We start from the raw sequence: 26,082 nt of genomic DNA, 5'->3' as shown, positions 1-26,082 counted from the left end.
ATATTTGTTTTGTAACAAGTTCTGTAAATAAAATAATTTATACTATTTATACAAATGAATGTCTCTGCCTCTTTCCTGAATACAAAATCACCAGTGTCAACAGTCAAACATTTTATTATGTACACAAATGAATTTGTCAAACAAACATGTCTAAGAAAAGCAAAGCTGAAGGATCCACCTTGCTGACCCGACAAAAATGTGGCCACCATGTTTACATGTTGATAACTCTTGACAACTTCTGGACTCTGTTAAGCAGCAGATCACCCTTCTTGATGGTCTCCTGGTACTGCCAGTTTTTACTATCAGGTCTGGTAGGGAAAAGAAAGCAAATAATTAGATTTTCTTCTGAGTTATGACCCAGCAATATGCCAGTGTAATGAAAGGTGGCCTTACCTGTTGGTTTCCACAATCTCGTTCACTTTATCAATTTTGCAGTGGAGATGTCCAGCAGCGATGAACCGGGACAGCTCCCTGAGATAAAAGACAAGTTGTTAATGGAGCCAGAGAAAGAACATGTCAACTTTGATAATACAATTTTCACACTTCTTGCAGTGAGCCGTATGTAATCAGCAGTACAGGTCAGTATGGTACACTTTTTTTTTTTTAGCTTCCATTATGAAATGTTGCAAAAGGGTACCAATATAAACTAGGGCTGGGTAATTATGGAAAAAGTAATGATCATGATTATTTTGATATTGTGATATTGAAATCACAGCTAATAAACACGACTATACACTGATTTTGAAACTTTGTATTTAACTACAAAAACTCAACTTTAAATATAACTGGATAGAACAACCAGAAAATAAATTAATATTACATTAAAAGAAATTTTAAAAAAAAACATACAATACAGCCATGGCTAAAATCATTGGAACACCTGGGGTGAAAGTATTGTCTTAATATTCTATCATTTAGCAAATAGAAATAATGTTGGTAATCTTAATCTACCTAAAACAGAAACATTTGTCTGCTTTCATGTCAGACAGTCGGGGAAGAAAAGCGTTTGTGTCTTTATACAAAACCATGACTATCTGCTGCCTTGGCCTCTTGGGGGCAGTGTGGTGCGATACAGGAATGGAGGTGCAGATTACAGTAAAATACCAAAAAGAAGAAGAAAGTCACAAAACTTTGTGTAACTAGTTTTTCATAGATTTGGAAGAATATACAGTGGGTACGGAAAGTTTTCAGACCCCCTTAAAGTTTTCACTTTGTTATATTGCAGCCATTTGCTAAAATAATTTAAGTAATTTTCTTTCCTCATTAATGTACACACAGCACCCCATATTGACAGAAAAACAATGAATTGAAATTTTTGCAGATTCAAAAAGAAAAACTTAAATATCACACAACCATAAGTATTCAGACCCTTTGCTGTGACACTCGTTTAACGCGGGTGTTGTCCATTTCTTCTGATCATCCTTGAGATGTTTCTACACCTGCATTGGAGTCCAGCTGTGTTTGAATATACTGATTGGACTTGATTAGGAAAGCCACACCCCTGTCTATATAAGACCTTACAGCTCATAGTGCATGTCAGAGCAAATGAGCATTCATGAGGTCAAAGGAACTGCCTGAAGACCTCAGAGACAGAATTGTGGCAAGGCACAGATCTGGCCATGGTTACAAAAAAAATTATGCTGCACTTAAGGTCCTAAGAGCAGAGTGGCCTCCATAATCCTTAAATGGAAGACGTTTGTGATGACCAGAACCCTTCCTAGAGCTGGCCGCCCAGCCAAACTGAGCAATCGGGGGAGAAGAGCCTTTGTGAGAGAGGTAAAGAAGAACCCAAAGATCACTGTGGCTGAGCTCCAGAGATGGAGATGGGAGAAAGTTCTAGAAAGTCAACCGTCACTACAGCCCTCCACCAGTCGGGGCTTTATGGCAGAGTGGCCTGACGGAAGCCTCTCTTCAGTGCGAGACACATGAAAGGCTGCAAGTAGTTTGCTAAAAAAAAAACACCTGAAGGACTCCAAGATGGTGAGAAATAAGATTCCATAAGATAGACCCTTTTGGACTAAATTCTAAGCGGTATGTGTGGAGAAAACCAGGCACTGCTCATCACCTGTCCAATACAGTCCCAACAGTGAAGCAACTTGGTGGCAGCATCATGCTGTGGGGGTGTTTTTCAGTTGAAGGGACAGGACGACTGGTAGCAATCAAAGAAAAGATGAACGCGACCAAGTACAGGGATATCCTGTACGAAAACCTTCTCCAGAGCGCTCAGAACCTCAGACTGGGCCACTTTCAAAAAGGACAATGACCCTAAGCACACAGCTAAAATATGAAAATAAAATAAATGGCTTCAGAACAACTCCGTGACTGTTTTTGAATGGCCCGGCCAGAGCCCTGACTTAAATCCAATTGAGCATCTCTGGAGAGACCTGCAAATGGCTGCCCACCAACGATCACCATCCAACCTGACAGAACTGGTGAGGATCTGCAAGGAGGAATGGCAGATGATCCCCAAATCCAGGTGTGAACAACTTGTTCAATCATTCCCAAAAAGACTCATGGCTGTATTAGCTCAAAAGGGTGCTTCTACTAAATACTGAGCAAACGGTCTGAATACGTATGGCTGTGTGATATTTCAGTTTTTCTTTAATGAATCTGCAAATATTTCAACAATTCAATGTTTTTCTGTCAGTATGGGGTGCGGTGTGTACATTAATGAGGGGAATAAATAAACTTAAATGATTTTAGCAAATGGCTGCAATATAACAGAGTGAAAACTTTAAGGGGGTCTGAATACTTTCCGTACCCACTGTATGCTCGTGTGTATTGTTGTAGTCTGTCAGTATGAGTTACTACGGCGTTTGTGTATAAATCTTCGTTATTTGAAGGTAAATTCCTCCCGTGATCTAATACTAATGTTAGCTAGCCCGTCAGTAGGGTTTTCCATTGACCGCTAGCATAAGTTGGCGATTTCTAAAACGATGCGTGTCTTGTGTTTAAATACTCAGTGTGAGTAATTATTTTTGTTGTGCTGTTTAACAATAAACTCCAACTAGGGTGTAAATAAAGCACGCTCAGGGAAGGCAGAAGAACATGCGTCACACGCTCGCTGCAAGCAACACAGGGTGTGTTTGCAACACATGGAACTTGCAAACACAACCGGTGCCGCGTCTTCGATTATGATGTTTTTATGATCACGAGAAGCCAAACTCGAAAACATGATTAAATTGAGATTAATCGCCCTGCCGTAATATAAACTGATTCATCGTTATTGGCACACATCCATTGTGGTACCAACCAAGCATGCAGTCGTACCACAGTTTCTCTCTAGGTACTCTGTCATAGGCTTTCTGTCGAGCTACAAAGACACAATGTAGCTCATTCTGACCTTCTCTGTACTTCACCATCAACACAAGGCAAATAATGCATTTGTGGTACTCTTTCTAGGCATGAAACCATACTGTTTCTCCCAAATTTTCACTATCCTTAATCACCCTAGCCTGCTGCACATCCTTCTCATCTCTATCGCTGTCTGGCCAACCTGTATAGATCCTTTTCTCCTTCTTTTGTGTCCAATCTAGCATACATGTCATCACATGCCTCGTTTGGCCTTCGCCACCTCTACCTTCAGCTTACGTCGTATCGCCTTGTATCCCTTTCTCCTCTCCTCAGTCCCACTTCTTCTTAGCTCACCTCTGTCCTTGTATGGTTTCCTGTACGTTGAGGTTCCACCACCAAGTCTCATTCGTCCCTTTCCGACCAGAAGATACACCAAGTACTCTCCTGCCCGTCTCTCTGATCACCTTGGCCGTAGTGGTCCAGTCTCCTGGAAGCTGCTCCTGTCCGCCAAAAGCCTGTCTCACCTCTTCTCGAAAAGCCGCACAACACTCTTCCTTTTTCAGCTTCTACCACATGGTTCTCTGCTCTGCCTTTGTCTTCTCAATCTTCCTCCTCACCACCAGCATCATCTTACACACCACCATCCTATGTTGTCTCGCCACACTCTCCCCTACCACTACCTTACAGTCAGTGACCTCCTTCAGATAACACGATCTGCATAAAGCGGGCGTTGTTAACCTGGGCCACGACCGATCCGGTATGGAATTCTGTGGATGAACGCTCATATTTTTTTTTTTTAAGTTTTAAGCCGTATGCCCTTCCTGACGCAACCCTCTGCATTTATCCAGGCTTAGTACCGGCCTATAGTTTGCACTGGCTTGTGCCCCCCACATGGCTGGATTTCGGGGTGCCCATGATAGTTGATGATTTAATTGGCTTTAGAATTAAAAGAAGGTCCTTGGAAAGAATTCTCACCAATAAGCGGTCCCTGGACCGCAAGATTTTGAGAACCCCTGCTACAGTATATGGTGTACAGTCCAATGTAGAGTAGGAGAACTCACTGGTCGATGAACTCTGTGCTGACGCCAAAGGCCTCGGCCATGTAGCCCAGTGTGAGCGAGCGATAGGATTCCAGCAGCTGGCTGTAGGCCTGGATCCTCATCTCCCTCACATAATAGCGGTAATGTGGGGCAAAGAGCCAGTCCTTCTTCATCTCCTGCTCCACTGTTGCTGTGGAACAGTAAAGAAAGACCAAGGAGATGAGCTTCAGTGAATTATGCAGTAGAGCAGTTGCACAAATACTTGTGGATACTGGAATACAGTGAACCCCTGTTTATCGTATGGGATACGTTCCAGACCCATCCGCAATAGGTGCAAATTTGCAATACAATGACACCATAAAAAAATGTTAATAGACTTTTTACCCCTTCCCCATGCTAAACATGTTCTTATTAAAACACACTTGAAGTTACTGTTATACGTATTACAGCGTCCATGTACATTCATGTGCCTTATGGGGGCTGGCGAGCTGGCGTGTGACATCGAAAAGTCTACGTGTGAGTGTCTGGGCTTGAGCAGGAGTATATTTTACGGTTCTCCGGCATTCAGTTAACAGCTGAGAAGTGCATCGGCAACTGTGGCTGTCCTTTCCCACATCCGAGGACAATACAGTCACTAGGTATACAGTGTTTTCCCCCCATGTTCGCTACTCACAGATTCACCTATCCTCCACTATTCACTGAAAAACACCTATCTGCTGTTTTTGTGCTCAGGCCAAAGGCCTGTGTAATATTAAAGTCTTGCTTTGGTACCATCTTGGGGCCAAGGCCCTATGTTGAAATGAGTTGATGAGCTTCATATTACTCGCAGATTTTCACTATTCACAGCAGGGCTCAGTCCCTATCGCTTAGGGATAGCTGGGGAACACTGTACGGTAAATAGGGATTGCTTAAAAAAACCATGCGATATAGTGGGAGTGTAAATGATGAACCTCGCTAAAGGGCTGTATTAAAAATTTAAAGTAGCAGGCAAGATGAAATGTCCTCACCGAGAGACTGAAAGAAGACCGAATAGCGGCACTCGTAGAGGGAAAACAGATACTGGCGAACAGCTGGCAGACTGTGCAGCACTTCCAGGATCTCTGCTCCTTTTATTACCTAAGAAAAAGATTACTCTTGTACAGCCATAACTACAATGGACATCACTGAGTCTTTGATGCAAATGTACTGTATAAAACACTACCATAAGTTATCAATTTAAAATCTTGACCACTAAAAAGCTCTCTTGGCAACTTGTTTGCAAACGCATCCGATTTCTTTGTACCTTTTCACGAAGGTCAGGGCGCTTGAGGGCAATCATGCACACGTAGACCGTGTAGGTGACAAACGTCTTGTAGTCCATGAGCTCGTACGACGTGAAGGTGGAGACCGTGTCGAGAAAGAGCTCGGCAGCTTGCTTGAAATCCCTGATGGCCACGCAGTACAGACCCTGGTAGACCTTCAGTCGGTTTCTCCTGTCCCAGTCTCCCCCCTCTTCAATCAGGCTGCAGGGGAGATAGGGTCACGCGGGGGCGGGGCAAAGGTAATGATTGACTGGCATTACCTTTTGGCTTTCTCAGAGTTGCGCGTGATGAGGTCACTGTCCATGTAGAAGAGGCCGATCCTCAACAGGTAGAAGACTATGTCTAGTCTGTGACCCAGAGCCACTGTCTTGTCGTAGGTTTTCCTGAATGCTGTCAGGGCCCCCTCCTGTGGAAGTACATAGCAAAAGCAGATTTTTACAACTGTGTGGCCCCACCCAATCACTGAAACTAAGGCAACATTTGCAATTATAATCACAGAACATGCACAGAAGTTGATGTTAAAATCTGTACAGAACCTGTCCTATCTGCTACAGGTTGTGTCTCTTCCTCATAGAGGGTAGCAACCCAATCCCAATCCACATATCGGTAAAAACCCAACTCCTATGTGACATTACTGTTCGCAAATACTATTGTTAAACAGTTTTTGTTCCCTGTTGTTTTTTCTCTTTTTCTTCTGTCTTTTGTTCTCTGTTGTTTTTTCTCTTCTCTTTTTCTTCTGTTTGTCTACTCTTGGAGCTCCATTTGCCTGACTCATTTTCCAATAAATATCCATCACAGTACATCCAATTAAATGTTAGCCATTTTCAAAATAATCATAATTAGCCAGAGTTTTTGCAGATTAAACAACTAAATTCTTACTTTCTCATGAAACATTAAATGCTGTTCACTAGAGACAGGCAGGTAATAAATGACATGCATGGCTGACAGAACAGTTTTCTGTGTGAATTACAAAGTCTCCATCCAAGACGCAACTTTTGTAAGTATACGTTTATAAGTTTTTACTTCAAATGCATTATTAGTGTTAGAATTGGCTCCCGTTTCAGTGTAACTCTCTCTGTACTTAATTTAGTTAATATGCAACTCTTTCAAAGATGACATTTGAGAAAGGCATCTCTGGTTTTTATTTTGAAGTCATCGCTTCATGCTAAAGAAATATATGGAGCAGAAGAAATGTGATTTAACGTTACAGGGCATCATGCATAAATAATGTTTTGCCAACAACTTCACTCATTATGTTGCTTGTATACTGCATAAATTTCAGTCTTCAGTTAATGCTTTTTTTGTATGTTTTTTGTACTTGAAAATTCCTCTCTGTTAAAAAAAGTGAAACAAATACTAAAAGGACAAAGTATTGTAAAACTGTCAAATGTTCTGAATGTAATTCATATTTTTCTAGTTGTACACATTAGGGACTAAATAAGTCATTTTATTCATTATATATATATATATATATATATATATATATATATATATATATATATATATATATTTTTTTTTTTTAAAATAAATCAGCCAATTAACTCATTCCCTCCCAATGCCTTCTAAAGACGTCAATGGCGTTTTTTAACGGGGATGGTTGGCCGAGGGTCTTGTGCAGTTTATGTTTGATCGTCAAGCCTCTGGATAACTGCAATGAGGAATGGCACCCTGTAAAGGGCAACAATGCCTTGAGGTAAACATCCCTCCCTTAGAGGAAGGAGGAGGAGGAGGCAGGGTGCAGGAGACAATGAGAAAAGGAAAGCATAATGGCAGAAAAGAGAGAAGTAAAAATATTTTAATCTTCTAATTCTAATCTTAAAAAAAAAATGCTTTCGGTATGAGAAATTTATTCCGCCAAGGCAAGAAGAATATTCCTGCGACCGACAGGAATGACGCCTTAGATCATGCGGGGGAATAAAGGATGACGCTCCGAACAGATTGCTTTGTTGCAAAGTTATCGCCCAAAACGCTGGGCCATATGGCGAGATGCTCTCGGCTGCTTGCCAGCTGATCATCTGCTGACCAGGATTTGAGTAAATGGGATCCGGAATTGTCAGATGAGTGAACTCCCTCTGGATCGCCAGCCGGGCTTCATCCCGAAATCCTCCGGATGATATGGAGGCGAAGGTAATTCGTTTGCAGCTCGCGTTAGCTACATTTAGCAAGCAAACACGCTCCTTCAATCCTTGTTACATAAAAACATAATTTAGTCCCACTAGTTCACATTACAATGTAACATCTGTTGCCAGTACTGATTTGAATTTTCCATTTCGTCCATCTTGCAGGAATTCAACACCCGCGAGTCGAACGTCTTTTAGGATTGCGACGAATTTTATTTTTTATTTTTATTATTTTTTTTAAGTATTCTCGAGTAATGGTATGTATTTTTTAAAACGTACAAGTTATGCATCTAGCAGATGTTCGACTACCACTCCAGTACGCAGTGCAGACAAAAAAGGTAATTGAAATCTTTTTTTTTTTCACATCCCACGACAGCAATGTCAACAATGTATTTTTATAGTAATAGTTATGTTTCTAAACTGCACAGGCTGTGCTTCGAGCAGAAGTAACGACTGATTTCAAGGACAATGACAACCACACAAGATCCCATTCACCGCCACCAAAGAATAAAATCCAGATGTGGATAAAACTTTGCTAGATTTTATGCGCAAGGTAATAAAAACTTGGACTATTAAGCAAACGGTGGTAGAGGAGGAGAATTAGGAGCAAGAAAGTGCAAATGTGGGAGCCCCATTTTTTCATGGATTTTTGTCTAATGTAAATTCTGTACCTAGTTATACTTTGTAAATAAATAATTTTTCTGTCAAAAGTTTTCTCTCAGTGTTGTTCTAGTACACAATATTCTGTGGGGCTTGAAAAATGAGTGAAATTGCTCAAAGATGTCTGCCAGTCTAGGGGTTCCCTACTCAGGAAACAGATGGCAGTGAATGAGTTCAATTACCGGAATCAAATATCAGAACCAGCCTAAAAAAAAGCCATATCGTTCAGGCCTACAAATAACCACAGAGGGAGTATATTAAACTCCTCTGTTGCACAGCATAACTGTTCCGGCATAAATACAGATTTACAATACAGGCTAACAATTAAGAATAATAAGGAATACATTTGGGTGTCTGGAACGTGTCCCCCGTGAGAAACGGGGCGTCACGGTACACTATGTGAAACAGTTCTTACGTTAGCTCTAATTCGATTGTTCGGATGTGGCTCAGGTAGTGGCTGGTGAACAGGTGCTCTGAGGCTAATATAAGAGCCAGTTACCTTATCTCCGATCCTGATCAGATATTCGGCTTTGGCCATCATAGCATCCCTGATCTCACTCTCCCCGAGATTTTTCTCTGCGTCCTCCAACACGTCATCGAGCCGCTTCAGCTCCTCCTCGTTTGCCTTCTTCATCTTGCTCAGCAGGTCACTGTCTAGTTGCCACTTAAGCTCCTTGCACAAGGTTTCATAGTAGGGGGCCATGTCTACGGCATAGATATTAGAATGCATTACTCACCTAAAGTTAGAGATATTAGGCTTTCAGGATGAAGCTAAAATGCACTACAACCTTTACTAGTCAACTTACCTTACAACTGTTCAATGTTTCAGTACTTCTTGCACAACCTACTGTTCTCTCACAAGTACGAGTTTTTGTGTGTGACAAGCGTATGTTAGGGTACCATCATAAGCAGCTACGATTTTGTTGGGGAAGCACAAAAAAACAACAACAACAACAACAACAAAAAACTAGAAATCACAATGAAATATTTGATAGAGCTACACAACCCACGTTGAGCCCGATGGAGGTGCGTTAGCTTGAATTAGCGAATAGCTACCGTTAGCACGTTGGTTTTCCCGACATTTTCAGAGGCAGCGAAACCACCATCGAACACATATCTTTTCGCGTGTTCGCGGTTGCGTGGCGAAAATACTCGTTAACATTCAAACAGCGAAATGCTAACTCACTGTTCACTTTGATAGCGTCCATGAGCTCCGTCTTCACTTTAGCATCTTGTCGGTGACCGTCCATTGTGAGCAAGAACTTGAGTTGTGCTATCCTCAGATCAGGGTTCTTGGGCAGACCCTCTTCCTCGAGATTTTCTAGCGGCATGTTGTCTATACGGGAAGGAGATCACGGAACGCTGTCTTTTGGAGGACGGAGAGCAGAATTGGCGGATATGTGCTAATCAACGATGACTACGGCAAACAGCGTAATGTTGTTTCCGCCAAAGCGTCACTGAACCAGGAGAGAAAAGAGAGGACGTCTTTGCCACAGTAAGTAGCCGAGTTATAGTTTACTGCCATCTGCCGGACATAACTACAAACAACAACTCTGTTTATTTCCTGGTCTCACAGTCTTGATTGAATGAATTGTTTTAATAAATTGTTGTTAATTGTGTTGAATTCGCTTATTTACGGGCTTTATTTAAATGTGAATATATTTGATGCAAAGAAAATAAACATAGTCAACCAAACCATTCAATAATTCATTACGGTATACTTACTGGAGTGGTCTAAATGATAATTTTTGTTGCGTGCGCATTGCAGATGGTTTTCCTTAGAGGGCCTTCATGACTGAAACCATATTGCTGTATAATTTCGTTCTCGTAGTACTGTACACAACATCCATCCATCCATTTTCTATATCGCTTATCCTCATTAGGGTCGTGGATGCGTTGGAGCTTATCCCAGCTGATATAAAGTACCCTGGACTGGTCTCCAGCCAATCGCAGGGGACACAGACAATAGACAGACAACCATTCGTACTCAAATTCACAATTTAGAGTCTTCACTTAACCTAACATGCATGTTTTCGGAATGTGGGAGAACCTGGAGTAGGACAAAACCCACGCGAGCCCAGCAGGGTGAACATGCCGACTCCACACAGGAAGGCCCGATAGCCCAGATTCGAACCCCCAACCTCACTGTGAGCCACTCTAAGGCGGATGTGCAAACCACTTGTCTACTGTGCTGCCCATGTACACAAAATACTGTACATATTCAAAATTGTTCATAGGTGTGAATCGGAGTGTGAATGGTTGTTTGTCTCTATGTGCCCTGCATTTGACTGGTGACCAGTTCAATGTGTGCAGCCCGCCTCTCACCCGAAGTCAACTGAGATGGGCTCCAACTCACCTACGACCCTAATAAGTGGTTTAGAAAATGGATAAATGGTTTCCTTGTTGCAGTGTACACGCTCATAAATATGTGTGATGTGCTAACCAATTGCCTACCGTGCCGCCATTTTACATGCAAAGTGAAATAATTTTTAACATATCTTTCAATTCCATTAATCACTTCCCAACACTTTTGTTTTTGTTCAATTTTTTCATAAGCTGAACTCAAAGATCTAAGACTTTTTGTATTTACACAAAAAGCCTATTTCTCTCAAATATTGTTCACAAATCTGTATACAGTAAATGCGTGTCAGTGGGCACTTTTCCTTTGCTGAGATAATCCATCACAGGTGTGGCATATCAAAATGCTGATTAAACAGCATGATAATTGCACAGATACTGTATGTAATAGTTTTCCCACAATAAACGGCCACTATAAAATTAGCAGTTTTACTGTGTTGGAGGAAGTGAAGGGTGGGGGTGAGTCAGAAAATCAGTCAGTATCTGGTTTAACCACCATTTTTCTGATGCTGTGAAACATGTTTATTGCAAAGGTGTGGTTTAGGTTAGCCTTAAAAATAAAGACCACTCGAAAATGCGCAGTTTTGACGTATGGGGTGGGGGGGTTGTAGCAGCCTAGTGGGGGTATAAAGTGGTGCACCGAGATACGAGTTACCCGACTTACGAGTTTTTCGAGATACGATCCGTCATTCAGCCGATTTTGTGCTTTGACTTGTGAGCGTAAACTTGAAATATGAGCGCTCTGTGGTGGCAGTGAACTCACCTTAACTCACTTCACAAAGCAGCACTTTGACAAATAGAGAACAATTCTTCAAAAATGAGGCTTCAATCTGTTTCCACACCGAGTTTAAGTTTACTGTCAAACTAAACAGAAAAGACACACACATTTAATTTTAGCAATGAAAACAATTGCTGGCATTGTAGAAAAATATATTTATTGTACTAGCACTGAAAAACAAGTTCTTTATTCTCCATTATGAACAAATAGTCAATGATTTAAGATACTTACAAACTCTTCTAGAAAGTTGCATCAAGGCACGTCTCGGTCTGTAATTTGTGCTTTTTCGGTTAAAAAGTGCAAGAAGTTAATGATAAGCAGCCTCAGGTATTTAACAGGATCCCTTCAGGCTGCATGTCAGTTTTTTTATCTGTAAATGTGCATGCAACTGAGGACCCCATGGAAACCGTGCTGCAGCAGCTGGTAGGCTTTCACAGAATTTGTTTAATGGATCTACTGTAATGCATCTTGTTTCGTTTGTATTAGATAGAAATGTTGAACTGAGAGACATTCTAGTGTATTGCATGTTCTTTTTAGTGTTTCTAGTTTTGCTGCGCAGCCTTGACCTCAACGACGGTACATGAACTAAATGCATAACTCAAAAGCTGCAAGTCACAGCAGTGACTCATCCCAATAATGTTTGCTTTGTCATTCCAAATGTAATTATGAGAGTTTTATTTTAACCATTACACCAACAACAAAGCTGACTGTAAATTAAATGTGTTAGTTTGAATGAAATTGTTTTGTGTTTTGTCTGAAATGTGCAAAGCAGAACAAGGTGGAATTTTACATTTTCAGTACGGTACGTTACTATATACGACTGTAACTCTTTTTAAAATAAAGCTCAATCGCAGGGCACATAGAAACAAACAACCATTCGCACCTACGGGCTATTTAGATCTTCAATTAACCTACCGTGCATGTTTTTTTGGGATGTGGGAGGAAAGCGGAGTACCCGGAGAAAAATCACATTGAACCCAGGTTCCCTGAACTGTGAGGCAGACGTGGTAACCAGTTGAACACTGTCCCACCCTTACTTGAAGATCTGAAATGTATTTGAGCTTAATCAGAGGCAACCACAGTTTATCACCTCAGTTCTAGGTTACATGAAGGAAAACGTTTTTAAATGATATATCTTGGTCGGATTTTTCTTTCTATCTATCTTTGGTCTTGAATTAACCTAACATACACGTTTTTAGAATAAAGAAGGAAGCCAGTGAAAAGCCACACAAAGGCAAAACATGAGTACATGTAAACGCCACACAGGAAGGCAGGAGCTGATTTTGAAACCCACAACCTCAGAAATGCAAGGCATATATGATAGCCACTAGGCTACGGTGCTGCCTTAATACTTAATATCACTTTTGTCATGCAGAACACAATACATGAGATTTTTTTTTTTTAACTTGTTGGTGAACGAAATACAAGCCCAATTCCAATGAACTTGGGACGTTGTGTTAAACATAAATCAAAACAGAATACAATGACTTGAAAATCATGTTCAACCTATATTAAATTGAATACACTACAAAGACAAGATATTTAATGTCCAAACTGATAAACTGAATTGTTTTTAGCAAATAATCATGAACTTAGAATTTTATGGCTGCAACACGTTCCAAAAAAGCTGGGACAGGTGGCAAAAAAGACTGAAAATGTTGAGGAATGCTCATCAAACACCTGTTTGGAACATCCCACAGGTGAACAGGCTAATTGGGTACAGGTGGGTGCCTTGATTGGGTATAAAAGAAGCTTCCCTGAATTGCTCAGTCATTCACAAGCAAAGAGGGGGCGAGGTTAACCTCTTTGTGAACGTGTGTGTGAGAAAATAGTAGAACAGTTTAAGGACAATGTTCCTCAACGTACAATTGCAAGGAATTTAAGGATTTCATCATCTACGGTCCATAATATCATCAAAAGGTTCAGAGAATCTGGAGAAATCACTGCATGTAAGCAGCAAGGCCGAAAACCAACATTGAATGCCCGTGACCTTCGATCCCTCAGGCGGCACTGCATCAAAAACCGACATCAATGTGTGAAGGATATCACCACATGGGCTCAGGAACACTTCGGAGAAAAAATTTCAGTAAATACAGTTTGTGCAACTTGAAACCCTACGATGCAAAGCAAAAGCCATTTATCAACAACACCCAGAAACGACGCCGGCTTCTCTGGGCCGGAGATCATCTTGGATGGACTGATGCAAAATGGAAAAGTGTTCTGTGGTCTGACGAGTCCACATTTCAAATTGTTTTTGGAAATTTTGGACGTTGTGTCCTCCGGGCCAAAGAGGAAAAGAACCATCCGGACTGTTATGGACGCAAAGTTCAAAAGCCAGCATCTGTGATGGTATGGGGCTGTGTTAGTGCCAATGGCATGGGTTACCTACACATCTGTGAAGGCACCATTGATGCTGAAAGGGACATACAGGTTTTGGAGAAACATATGCTGCCATCCAAGTAACATCTTTTTCATGGACGCCCCTGCTTATTTCAGCCAGACAATGCCAAACCATATTCTGCACGTGTGACAACAGTGTGGCTTCCTAGTAAAAGAGTGCGGGTACTAGACTGGCCTGCCTGCAGTCCAGACCTGTCTCCCATTGAAAATGTGTGGCGCATTATGAAGCGTAAAATATGACAACAGAGACCCCGGACTGTTGAACAGCTGAAGCTGTACATCAAGCAAGAATGGGAAAGAATTCCACTTACAAAGCTTCAACAATTAGTGTCCTCAGTTCCCAAACGTTTATTGAATGTTGTTAAAAAAAAAGGTGATGTAACACAGTGGTAAACATGAACCTGTCCCAGCTTTTTTGGAACGTGTTGCAGACATAAAATTCTAAGTTACTGATTATTTGCTAAAAACAATAAAGTTTATCATTTTGAACATTAAATATCTTGTCTTTGTAGTGTATTCAATTAAATACAGGTCGAACATGATTTGCAAATCATTGTATTCTGTTTTGATTTATGTTTAACACAATGTCCCAACTTCATTGGAATTGGGGTTGTAATACTACTATCAAACTGTCTTTAGTCTAAACTTAGTCTGTGCCCAAAACAGGTCCCATGTCATGTTTTCTTGAGTTGCTGATTGTTAGAGTGAAATGGTTAAAATAAAGTAAGTTGTAGTAATCTAGTAATGTTATCTCTCGATGGTCTTTTAGACGCGTGGAAATGCTCTTTTTCTCATCTTAATTTTGGGAATTGGAGGAAGCTTTCAGTCAGGATACCACATCACCGCCCTGAGTTCTCCCTCTCCGGTGAGACACGTCATGTGTGAAAAATTATTGTACAGAACACTTCCTGTTGCTTCCAGGTGTCAAGTCAGAGTCAAGACACATTACCGTGCACTGTATCAAATTTGATTAAATAGGTGCATCTTGATTAATTCTCCATGCAGTTCATTCAGCGCTTCATCAACAACACCTGGTATGAGAGATACACGGTGCCGCCAGCCGGACACACCGTCACTATTATCTGGTCCCTCATAGTATCCATGTATGCCGTGGGGGGAATATTTGGTGCTGTCAGTGTCAAGTGCTTCTCGGGCCTGCTGGGAAGGTGAGTGCTGTGAATGCAGACCCATTCAATAAGATCATCTTCAATCCAAGACTTGAGGACATGCGTGCTCTTTGGCAGAAAAAAGGCGGTTATCTGCAACAGCTGTATTGCCATTGCTGCAGCCGGGATCATGCTGACAAGTAAATGGGCCAAGTCTTACGAAATGATCATTGTAGCAAGAATACTATCTGGCTACTCATCAGGTAACACAAGTCGTCACCACCTTGACACCGCTCTAAAAAGGGTTAAGGTTGTCTTCTAAGAACAACCACAGCAGTCCATCCAGTTGCAATCGATTCAATGCCCTGATAAAGAAATGACCTGGATGAATGAGTATTTACAGGCATTTTAATAAGATTTCGTTGATCCATCTATTTTATATCGTGCTTGTTCTCCTTAGGTTAGTTGGAGTTCATATCGCAACTGACTTTGATCAAGAGGAAGGGTAAACTCTTAACGCAAAATCGCAGGGCACCGAAGAGAATACAAGAAAAAAATCACAATAACATTCACATCCTAGGACAAGAGTTTTCACTTAACCTAACATGCATGTTTTGGGAATAAGGGAGTACTCTTTTTGTCAGAGGACACAAAACAGAACTACAGCAATATGCATCCCTTCCTGTCCCCCCCCACTTCTATTAACATTTTAACCTTGGTGGAGGGCTGTGCGCTACTCAGTTCTATATATTAATGTTTTGAAATTAATTACTATTAAAGAAATAACCCTCCCAAACACTAAAAAGACAATGATTTCGTGACAAAATATTGTGGGCAGCACAGTAAAATAGTGCTTCCCACATCTGCCTCACACTTTGGCCTCTTAGTCATTCCAACACTTAGGACACGCACTCACGGTGAGGCCTCTTTTCAGTTTTATGGCCCCAGTTTGTGGAACAGCCTGCCGGAGAACCTCAGGGCTGTAGAGAAAGTTCTTGTTTTTTTTAAAAAGAGCCTCAAGACCCAGCTTTTAAATCTAGCCTTAAGTTCATATTTATTTATTTTATTTACTTAGCTTTTTAAAAATGTATTTCCAGTCCTTCATTATTTTTTATCGTATTTTATTCTCACGTTGGTTTTAAATTTTAGGTTTGTAAATCATTTTCGGTCTGTTATGTTAACAGGTTTGCATGGATTTTATAGTTTAAAATCTTTTAGTAATACTTTATTACTTAATCTCAGTGTTTCCTCAGAGGGAGCCCTCTGCACCGGGAGCTGTGGTGGGCCGTGGCCTTGGTCTTGTCTCATGGGGTCCCCGATTGCAGCGTGTGCACGCTCCTGCTGCGCTGCCGTACCGGCGGCTCCATGATGGACTCGGTCGCAAAGGACTTTGCCTGTGGCCGCGGCCTGTGATCTGGTCCTGGGGCAGACGGCTCCGTGAGCATCCATGTTTCCTCACGTGAATGCTACCCAGCCTCAGGTCCTTAGGTCGTTATTGCATTATTTTTAACCTGCGTTTGTGTGTGTCTGCATCTTTGTGGACAAGTGGCGGATGGGTTTGTATGAAAAGCGCTTCATAAATAAAGCGTGATTGATTGACTGACTGACTAATTGATTGATCGATTAATTGTTTGATTGATTGGTCCTGGGTTCAAATCTTTCTCCGAGTACTCCTATTTCCTCCCACATTGTATGTTAGTTTCATTGAAGAATAAATTGTCTCTGAGTGTGAATGTGAGTGTGAATGGTTGCTTATCCTGTCTGTGCCCTGCGATTGGCTGTGTACGTACTTGTTTGTGGAGTGTTTTAGTGTGTCTCTACATCCCTAAATTGGTGGAAAATACTGTAGTCCAAATTAGACAGACTGCAGTATAGTGCTTAAGTTTTTTTGTATGATTTCCTACAAAATTCTGATAACATATAGAAGATTTTTTTTTATTTATTTGAAATTATGATTGATAAAGAAGGTCACTGATGGTGTCCTGGTACACTCGCCTGACTTTGGTGCAGGCAGCGTGGTTTCAGTTCCTACTCAGTGACGGTGTGCCCTGCGACTGACTGGCGACCAGTTCAGGGTGTAGTCCGCCTTTCACCCGTAGTCAGCTGGGTCTCCAGCGCCCCGTGACCCTGAACAGGATAGGCGGTTTTGAGAATGGATGGATTGATAAAGAACCTTCTCTTGGCTTGCAGCCCTAGGAATGAGCACCCATCTAATGTACCTTGGCGAGATTTCACCCAGAAAGATAAGAGGCGTTGTCACCGTGTCCTCAGCGACCTTTAAGTCCCTTGGCAAACTGTCTGCTCAGTTTCTTGGTCTCAGGTATGAATTTACTTTATTTGTGCAGCTCCTCTTTCATGCCATTCAGGCACCGTTTTGTTTGGTATTACATAGAAAATCATTATGCAAATTTCTTTTTTAAAACTGTAAAACATTTAGCTCAAGTTCCCTACTTTTTCTTCTCTATGTAGTGAGGATTTGAACACAAATTCAGACAACTTAAAATAGAGGAATCAGACAACAATATCATCATTAGTTACTTAAAGCCTTTCTTCATAAAGACTGGTTATTTCTAATAAGAATATAGTGTGTGTGTGTGTGTGTGTGTGCGCGTGCGTGAGTGCGATGACCAGCAGCAGAAAAATCTTGCTATCATCAGTTCATAAAATGTTGAACCATTGTTCTTTAGGCCAGCCAATGTGTTGTTTGGCAAATTGTAACCCCTTTATATCATACTGTCCCTTCATTGGCAGGGAATTCTTACTCATAGCTTAGCTTCACAGTGGTGTCTTAAAGAAACACAGAGAAATTATGAAATGGAGCCCAATCGTCCTGGGCTGGAAATTTGCAGTTGTTTGACGGCATGCAACATAGATGTGCAGTGCTCAGAAATAATGGTTATACTAAATATAGTAGAATTATTAGTACAACTGGTTAGAAAACTGCCTCACAGTTCTGAAGACCCGGGTTCAAATCCTGGCCACCATTACGTTTCTGAACACAACTATGAAACCATTTCTAAAGAAATTACTTTAAAGTTGAATTGCACCACAGCACTTGGTTCCCTTTCTCGTAGTGAGATCCTCGGCTGCGAAGAGCTGTGGAACGTGGTCCTTTGTGTGCCTGCGTGTCTTTCGGTGGTCCAGGTGTTGGTGATGCCGTATCTTCCCGAAGCGCCCAGATATCTGTTTATCGAGAAACGAGATGATAAAGCATGCAAAAACGGTGAGTGTTTATTCCTTTCTCAGTCTTGTCAATGGAGAATTACTCTGAAATTTAGAAAATGTACATCATTTTTTGCAATGTCGCATAGCAATTGATAAAGTATTATAATCTCAGACTTTCATATATCTCAGCTGTTTTAGGTTGGACCCCAAGTTTAATAGGTTAAAAAAAACAACAACCATCAGAGCTCAGTATTACACAATGTTGTTCAATACTGACTTTCCATTCTGCTTGACCTAAAAGCTGAACAGTACAAAAAATAATAATACTGACCATGAAAGTGTAAAATAATCCTTGCAGATTATATTACTTTACTATATATTACTCTACTACTACTTCAAAACTCCAGTTTAGTTTTACAAAAGAAGACATTGCCAAAAGCCTTTTTCCCTTTAAATGCCACTGTACTTTCTGATAGGTGGCGCTTGCAAACTTGCCTGCTTAAAGGAGACATACAGTATTATTTCCATCCATCCATGCATCTATTTTCTGAGCCGCTTATCCTCAGAAGGGTCACGGGCGTGCTGGAGCCTATCCCAGCTGTCATCGGGCAGGAGGCGGGGTACACCCTGAACTGGTTGCCAGCCAATCACAAGGCACATAGAATCAAACAACAATTAACACTCACATACACACCGACGGGCAATTTAGAGTCTCCAATTAATGCATGTTTTTGGGATGTGGGAGGAAACCGGAGTGCCCGGAGAAAACCCACACAGGCACAGGGAGAACATGCAAACTCCACACTGGCAGGGCCAGGGATTGAACCCTGGTCCTCAGAACTGTGAGGCAGACGCTCTAACCAATCGTCCACTGTTTCACAGTATTATTTCTTTTTTTTTTTTTTTTCAAAAATTAAAACAGTCCCAGCTGACATAAAAGGTCTCTGATTTTCTTCCATCAAAATACACAAAGGCTAAAGAATTACAGCACATTTCATATCTGTCACATTATATTTCAAATCACTCGGTTTTGGGGAGCCATTCTGTCTCGTATGAATGCCGACTACGGTTTTCATTTCCATGAAGAGCGGGGGCGGAGCTAAGGCATGCAATGAAAGCCAGTAGCTTTGTTGTTATATTTAGTGAATTTTATCGACCACTGTAGCAACTACTGAAAAAAAGCGACAAGAAACAAATCTAGTGACTTTTGGTGGTGCTACTGAAGAGTTCTGGAGACTCTGAGATTCTCTTCAGAGTTGTCCAAATCCAGACTGCAAATAATTGTCACTTGTGCATGGTCACCACTGGCCCCACCAAATAAAGCGAGTGTCCATAAAGATCCCATTGCATTTTCACTCATGGAGGTCGTTTTTCCATCACCAAGCCACCAAGATGCATCGTTTTCTTAATCAGTGTGTCCTGGAAGCACAAATTCACAAGCATGACATCTAATGTCTACATTCCAGCTCTGGAGAGTCTGTGGGGCCAAGGTGACTTCAATCAGGAGATGGAGGAAATGTTGAGTGAGCAGGCAACTATGGAAGCGGTCCCCGCAAAAAGCCCTCTGCTGCTTCTTCGGGATCGGACAGTCCGATGGCAGCTTATCACCATGTCCACCATCTACTGCTGTAACCAGTTATCAGGCATGGCCATGGTGAGGAAGCTCTTCTCTCTCACAAAATATTCCTAAAATGACATTTCATCCCAATCCTGCCACAACAATACAAAAGCCTCTCTCCTTCATTTCTAGATCAGCACTTTTGCTTTTGACATCTTTCGGAGTACGGGGATCCCAACAGATCAAATCCGCTACATGACGATCGGGCTCGGAATAACTGAAATGATCACCTCCATCTCTTGTGTGAGTATCTTCCGTTCCTCTCGTGGTGCAGACCTCCTTTTCCTGTTTCCAGATGTTATCATTCTATTGCTATTGTACTTTATCTGTGTGTTTGTGTGCGGGTGATCATTAGCCATGTTGGATCGAAATTTTAGACTACAATAAATATACAGTATAGTAGTTATGATGGAAAAGAATATTGTATGACAATATTTTACAGTAAATGTAGTGCTGGTTTCACAGTTTTTTGATCAATTACATCAATCCTTAAATGTAATAACAAGATGATATAGGGTGTACTATAACAAAAACACATTTTATGTGCATTGCAGCACTGTGTTCTTTTACTGTATACAAATTGATATTATTTGAAGAACATTATTTCCATCCATTTACTACTGCTTATCCAAGATCAGGTCGCAGAGGCAGTAGATTTAGCAGGGAAGCCCGGACTTCACTCTCCCCAGCCACTTCATGCAGCTCTTCTGGGGGGGATGCCGGGGCGTTCCCAGGCCATCTGGGAGACATAGCTTCTCCAGTGTGTCCTGCGTCGTTCCCGGGGCCTCCTCCCGGTGGGACATGCCCGGGAGACTTCACCAGGGAGCTGTCCACGGGACATCCTAACCAGATGCCCGAGCCCCCTCATCTGGCTCCTTTCTATGCGGAGGAGCAGCAGCTCGACTCTGAGCTCCTCCTGGATGACCGAGCTTCTCACCCTATCTCTAAGGGAGAGCCCGGACAATGGCAGACAACCTGCGGATGAAACTGATTTCGGCCGCTTGTATCTGGAATCTCGTTCTTTCGGTCATGAACCACAGCTTTTGACCATAGGTGAGGGTAGGAACGTAGACCAACCGGTAAGTTGAGAATTTTACCTTTGGGCTCAGCTCCTTCTTCACCATGACAGACCAATACAGAGTCTGCATCACTGCGGACGCTGCACCAATCCGCCTGTCGATCTGCTGCTCCATTTTTCCCTCACTTGTGACCAATACCCTGAGATACGTGAACTCCTCTATTTGGGGCAGGATCTCTTCCTCGACCCGCAGATCGCACTCCACCCTTTTTCGACTGAGGACTATTGTATTTGGAAGTGCTGATTTTCATCCCAGGCGTTTCACACTTGGCTGTGACCTGCTCCAGTGAGAGTTGAAGATCGCGGCTTGATCCAGCCATCAGAACTCATCTGCAAAAGAAAAGCAGAGACGTAGTACTGATGTTGCCAAACCGGATCCCCTCAAAACCTTGCCTGTGCCAAGAAATTCTGTCCATGAAGGTAATGAACACAATCAGTGACAAAGGGCAGCCTTGGCGCTGTCCAGCCGTCACTGGAAATGGATTCGACTTACTGCCGGCAATGCAGACCAAACTCTGACACAGGTCCTACAGGGACCGAACAGCCCGTATCAGGGGGTCTGGTATCCCACACTCCCTGAGCACCGTCCACAGGACTCCCAGAGGGACACGGTCGTACACCTTCTCCAAGTCCACAAAACACATATAGACTGGTTGGGCGAACTCCCATGCACCTTCAATCCCCGGCCCCGGCTGTGTGGAGTTTGCATGTTCTCCCCGTGCCTGCGTGGGTTTTCTCCGGTCACTCCGGTTTCCTCCCACATTCCAAAAACATGCATTATTTGGTGACTCTAAATTGCCCGTAGATGTGACTGTGAGTGCGAATGGTTGTTTGTTTGTATGTGCCCTGCGATTGGCTGGCAACCAGTTCAGGGTGTACCCCGCCTCCTGCCCGATGACAGCTGAGATAGGCTCCAGCACGCCCGCGACCCTAGTGAGGAAAAGCTGCTCAGAAAATGGATGGATGGATATATATTATATACAGTGTTGAAGGTGGACCAGAATTTCCTCTAAGCCGTTTGGAAGTTGTTTTCCATGGCCTCACCGAACTCCTCCCACGCCTGTGTTTTTGCCTCAGCGACCGCCAAAGCTGCGTTCCGCTTGGCGAGCCAGTATCCATCAGCTCCCTCCGGAATCAAACAAGCCAAAAAGGTCTGATAGGACTCCTTTTTCAGCTGGACAACATCCTTTAACACTGGTGTCCACCAACGGGTTCTGGGATTGCCGCAACGACGGGCACCAACCACCTTCAGTTGACCGCCTCAACAATGGAGGCGTGAAACATGGTCCACTCGGACTCAGTGTCCCCTGCCTCCCCCGGGACGTGAGTGAAGTTCTGCACGAGGTGGGGGTAGAAACTCAGTCTGAGAGGGGACTGTGCCAGATGTTCTCAGCAGACCCTCACAATACATTTGAGTCTGCCAGGTCATCAAAGCCAACTCACCACCAGGTGGTGATCGGTTGACAGCTCTGCCCCTCTTTTCACCAGAGTGTCCAAGACGTGCGGCTGCAAGCCCGATGACACAAACCACAAAGTTGATCATCAAACTGCAACCTAGGGTGTCCTGGTGCCAAGTGCACATGTGGACACACCAGTGTCTGAACATGGTGTTTGTTATGGACAATCCGTGATGAGTGCAGAAGTCCAATAACAGAACACCTCTTAGGTTCTGATCGGGGAGGCCGTTCTTCCCAATCACGCTCTCCAGGTTTCACTGTCATGGCCCACATGAGCGTTGAAGTCCCCAGTAAAACGATGGAGTCACCAGCGGGAGCACTCGCCAGCACCCCCTTCAAGGACTCCAAAAAGGGTGGGTACTCTGAGCTGTTGTTTGGTGCATAGACACAAACAATATTCAGGACCTGTCCCCCCACCCGATGGCGGACGGAGGCTACCCTTTCGTGTTTGGCGTGAACCCCAACTTACAGGCACCGAGCTCGGGGGCAATCAGTATGCCCGGAGCCTCTCACAGTGGGCAACTCCAGAGTGGAAGAGAGTCCAAGCTGCCGGAGCCCAAGCTGTGTGTTGAGGTCAGCCCGACTACATCCAGTCGGAATTTCTCGACCTTGCACACCAGCTCAGGCTCTTTCCCTGCCAGAGAGGTGACATTCCACGTCTCTAAAGCTAGCTTCTGTCGCCAGGGATCAGACTGCCAAGGTTCCCGCCTTTGACCGCCGTCCAGCTCACACAGCACCCGACCCCTTGGCCCCTCCCACAGGTGGTGAACCCATGGGAAGGGGAACCCTCGTTGCCTTTTCAGGTGCTAGCCAAGCCACCAGGCACTTGCCACCCCCAGGCAAGTCAGGCAAGTCACCCTCCAGAGTTGAGCCCCAGTGACCTGCATCCAGGCAAGGGAAAACGTAGTTCAGTAGTTGTTGTTTTCATAGGGGATCTTTGAGCCGTGCTTTGTTTGGACCCTCACCTAAGACCTGTTTGCCATGGGTGACCCTGCCACGAGCATAAAGCCCCAGACAACTGAGCTCCTAAGATAACTGGGGGACACAAACCCCTCCACCACGATAAGGTGGCGGCCCCAGGAGGGGACATTACTATTACAAAATGATCATTAATTATTGATTAGATTCAATGTAAGAGCTAAAACATGCATGTACAAATAAATTATCATTGCATTTTAATGGCCACAGTCAGAAAGGAGTTAACAATACTATATTAGTTTACTTTATAATTAAGCTTTTGTGTTGGATTTCATTACATTGTACAAGTCTGGGCGGCACGGTGGACAACCGGTTAGCACATCTGCCTCACAGTTCTGAGGACATGGGTGCAAATGCATGTGGAGTTTGCATGTTCTCCCCATGCCTGCGTGAGTTTTCGCAGGGTACTCTGGTTTTCTCCCACATCCCCAAAAGATGCATGGTAGGTTAGTAAGTCTCTAAATTGTCCGTAGGTGTGAATGTGTGTGCAAATGGTTGTTTGTCTATTTCTGCCCTGGGATTGGCTAACGACCAGTTCAGGGTGTACCCCACCTCTCGCCCTAAGTCTACTGAGCATGCCTGCGACCCCAGTAGCAAATGAACACAATCTCAGTGTTACTGTACTTTTGGTTTGCGGCAATGTTGTAGTGATTATTATTGTAACAATTTACATATATAGTGGTTTTCAAGTGGACGCTTAGCAATATTTCATGGGGAACTCAGGATATTTATGTACTATATACAACATGTATATATTTTGTATGCAGAGAGGAATGGCAATATTGTTATCCAAGGGTGTATGATTTGACGAACGTTTAACTTTTAAATGTCCAAGGAAGCAGCATCACAATTTCAACATGCCGAGTCTCAGACTGAACTGCAGAAATGCAATGTAAAGTCAAATTGTACTGCAACATACTGAGATATGGTTCAAATGCCCCAAAGTGTTTGGACTACGACCAGCTCCAAATTACTAATTAATCTACGTGTAGGTTCACCATGTACTGTAAATTCAGCAAAATCTCTTTTAGCAAGAAAAAATGAGAAAAGACTACATCAAATTGTTTAACTAGAAATGCTTGGCTCCGCTGACCATAACGCATCCCACTGGGCATTTTCCAACATTTGACTCTCCTCTGTAACTGAACGAGTACATCAAAATATTAGAAACAGATCTAAGTACAAGACAGTGCAACTTTACACCACTGCAAACGACAACTACAACATAGCGGCCTGTATTAAAAGACCCACAATTTGAACGTGGCGTACATTGATTTGTACCTTTCTTTCCCTTAGGGTTTGTTGATTGAGCATGCAGGAAGGAGGCCACTGTTCTGGGGGGGTTATGGCATCATGTCTGCATGCTGGCTGTTCGTTACTGTTGTGCTCAACTTGAAGGTAAAAATTCTGCCGTGGTTGCAGCCATGTGACACATCTGAGTAGAGTACAGTTAAGGTTAATCAATTTTCAAAACAGACATAATAACGATGTCAAAGCTAAAAAAAAAAAAAAAAAAAAAAAAAAAAAATGCATAATCATATTCACATGGCTGATTTTGTCTTGAAGGGTTCTAGTTCTTGGGCTCCATACGTTACTACTGTTTTGATCATCCTCTTCATCATCTTCTTCTGTGGAGGGCCTGGTAACAGCATTCCTTGCATCATAAATGAAACTCAAGCACCTGATTTAGCAATGCTTATTATATGCATTTTTGTACTTCATGCAAGGGGGAGCATCAGGTACTCTCAACAGTGAGATCTTCATTCAGTCCAATCGTGTGGCTGCCTTTGTCCTCTTCGGGGTTCAGAGCTGGTTCGTATTAGCCGTGCTGGGCCTGGTCTTTCCCATTCTTATTGTAAGTGCAGCAAAGAGAAATGATTGCATGATTTGCAATGACAGTACAATCAACATGGCACTATTATTTTTCTTCCAGGATGCGCTCGACTCGTACTGCTTTGTGATTTTTGCTTGCATGTGCCTGCTGGGTTGTGTTTACGTCTTCTTCTTCCTGCCCGAAACCAAAGGGAAGACACTGCTGGAGATCACAGACGAGTTTGAAGCCATCACCATCTGTGGAAACTCTTTTCGAGAAGAAAACCGACTGGAGACTAAGTTATAGGACATACACTCATGGTGGCAGTGTTAATGCAGATGAACATGGAATGTAATATAAATGCATTAGCTAATAAAAAAAACACACAAGTGTCCTGTAAAAAATACCTAAATGCTATACTTGAGTAAAAGTACAGGTTTCTAAACAGAAAATAACTTTGGTAGCAGTTGAGGTCACCTTGCTGAATATTACTTGAGTAATATATCTTTTTAAAGGAAGTGCATGTAATGTTTTTACAAGCAACATTAACAAGCTAGTAAATCTCTGACAATCGGAGAATAGCTATGAAATGTTATCACACAGAGATAGCAAATGGCATGACACAGTACAGCAAATGTCCACAAGACCTCTTTGGTAAAGAAGCATTTAACCATGCCCGTCTCAAAATAGCAACAGTCCGCACGTAAATGCATCACATAATATTAGCAAAGAAAATACTGCATAAACCAAACAGTACATCGTTCATATATCCAATAACAAATACGTACTGACTTTAATGCATCTTTAATGCATGCACAACACTTGAGAATACTTTCTTTAACTGCTATCTCAATTTGACTCACAGCAGAAAAAGAAAAGGAGCCAGGAAGGGGATGCACCCGAGGACCCCTGCATT

General features: G+C 42.6%; 2 protein-coding genes across 2 annotated transcripts; one reads left to right on the top strand and one right to left on the bottom strand.

Moving 5' to 3' along the window:
• Positions 1–98: 98 nt before the first annotated feature.
• psmd6 (proteasome 26S subunit, non-ATPase 6) lies at positions 99–9,887 on the bottom strand. Its single transcript, XM_061688700.1, has 8 exons — positions 9,602–9,887; positions 8,915–9,120; positions 5,896–6,041; positions 5,617–5,836; positions 5,342–5,450; positions 4,356–4,524; positions 394–471; positions 99–308 (listed from the first exon to the last, which is right to left on the bottom strand). Exons 1-8 carry the CDS (start codon positions 9,744–9,746, stop codon positions 212–214), a joined length of 1,170 nt encoding a protein of 389 aa, XP_061544684.1. The 5' UTR covers positions 9,747–9,887; the 3' UTR covers positions 99–211.
• Positions 9,888–11,846: 1,959 nt separating this feature from the next.
• On the top strand, positions 11,847–25,472 carry slc2a9l1 (solute carrier family 2 member 9, like 1). The gene is made up of 12 exons (XM_061688675.1): positions 11,847–11,974; positions 14,721–14,816; positions 14,957–15,117; positions 15,196–15,320; positions 17,248–17,377; positions 18,132–18,280; positions 19,689–19,876; positions 19,973–20,083; positions 24,650–24,751; positions 24,920–24,995; positions 25,081–25,208; positions 25,287–25,472. Exons 1-12 carry the CDS (start codon positions 11,906–11,908, stop codon positions 25,470–25,472), a joined length of 1,521 nt encoding a protein of 506 aa, XP_061544659.1. The 5' UTR covers positions 11,847–11,905.
• Positions 25,473–26,082: the final 610 nt, after the last annotated feature.

This window comes from Phycodurus eques, chromosome 10, assembly GCF_024500275.1.
Source record: "Phycodurus eques isolate BA_2022a chromosome 10, UOR_Pequ_1.1, whole genome shotgun sequence".
Classification (NCBI taxonomy): Eukaryota; Metazoa; Chordata; class Actinopteri; order Syngnathiformes; family Syngnathidae; genus Phycodurus; species Phycodurus eques.
Note: the sequence above shows the minus strand (reverse complement) of the source record. Positions and strands in the feature narration are given on the sequence as shown.

Bases quoted from the DNA above. Each gene is read 5' to 3' on its own strand.
- psmd6 (XM_061688700.1), bottom strand. From the start codon at position 9,746: ATGCCGCTAGAAAATCTCGAGGAAGAGGGTCTGCCCAAGAACCCTGAT. The intron at 5,837-5,895 runs GTAATGCCAGTC...TCTCCCCTGCAG, and splicing joins AACTCTGAGAAAGCCAAAAG to CCTGATTGAAGAGGGGGGAG. The intron at 472-4,355 runs GTGAGTTCTCCT...CTTTTATCTCAG, and splicing joins AGCACAGAGTTCATCGACCA to GGAGCTGTCCCGGTTCATCG.
- slc2a9l1 (XM_061688675.1), top strand. From the start codon at position 11,906: ATGTCAGTTTTTTTATCTGTAAATGTGCATGCAACTGAGGACCCCATG. The intron at 14,817-14,956 runs GTGAGACACGTC...TTCTCCATGCAG, and splicing joins CCCTGAGTTCTCCCTCTCCG to TTCATTCAGCGCTTCATCAA. The intron at 20,084-24,649 runs GTGAGTATCTTC...TCTTTCCCTTAG, and splicing joins TGATCACCTCCATCTCTTGT to GGTTTGTTGATTGAGCATGC.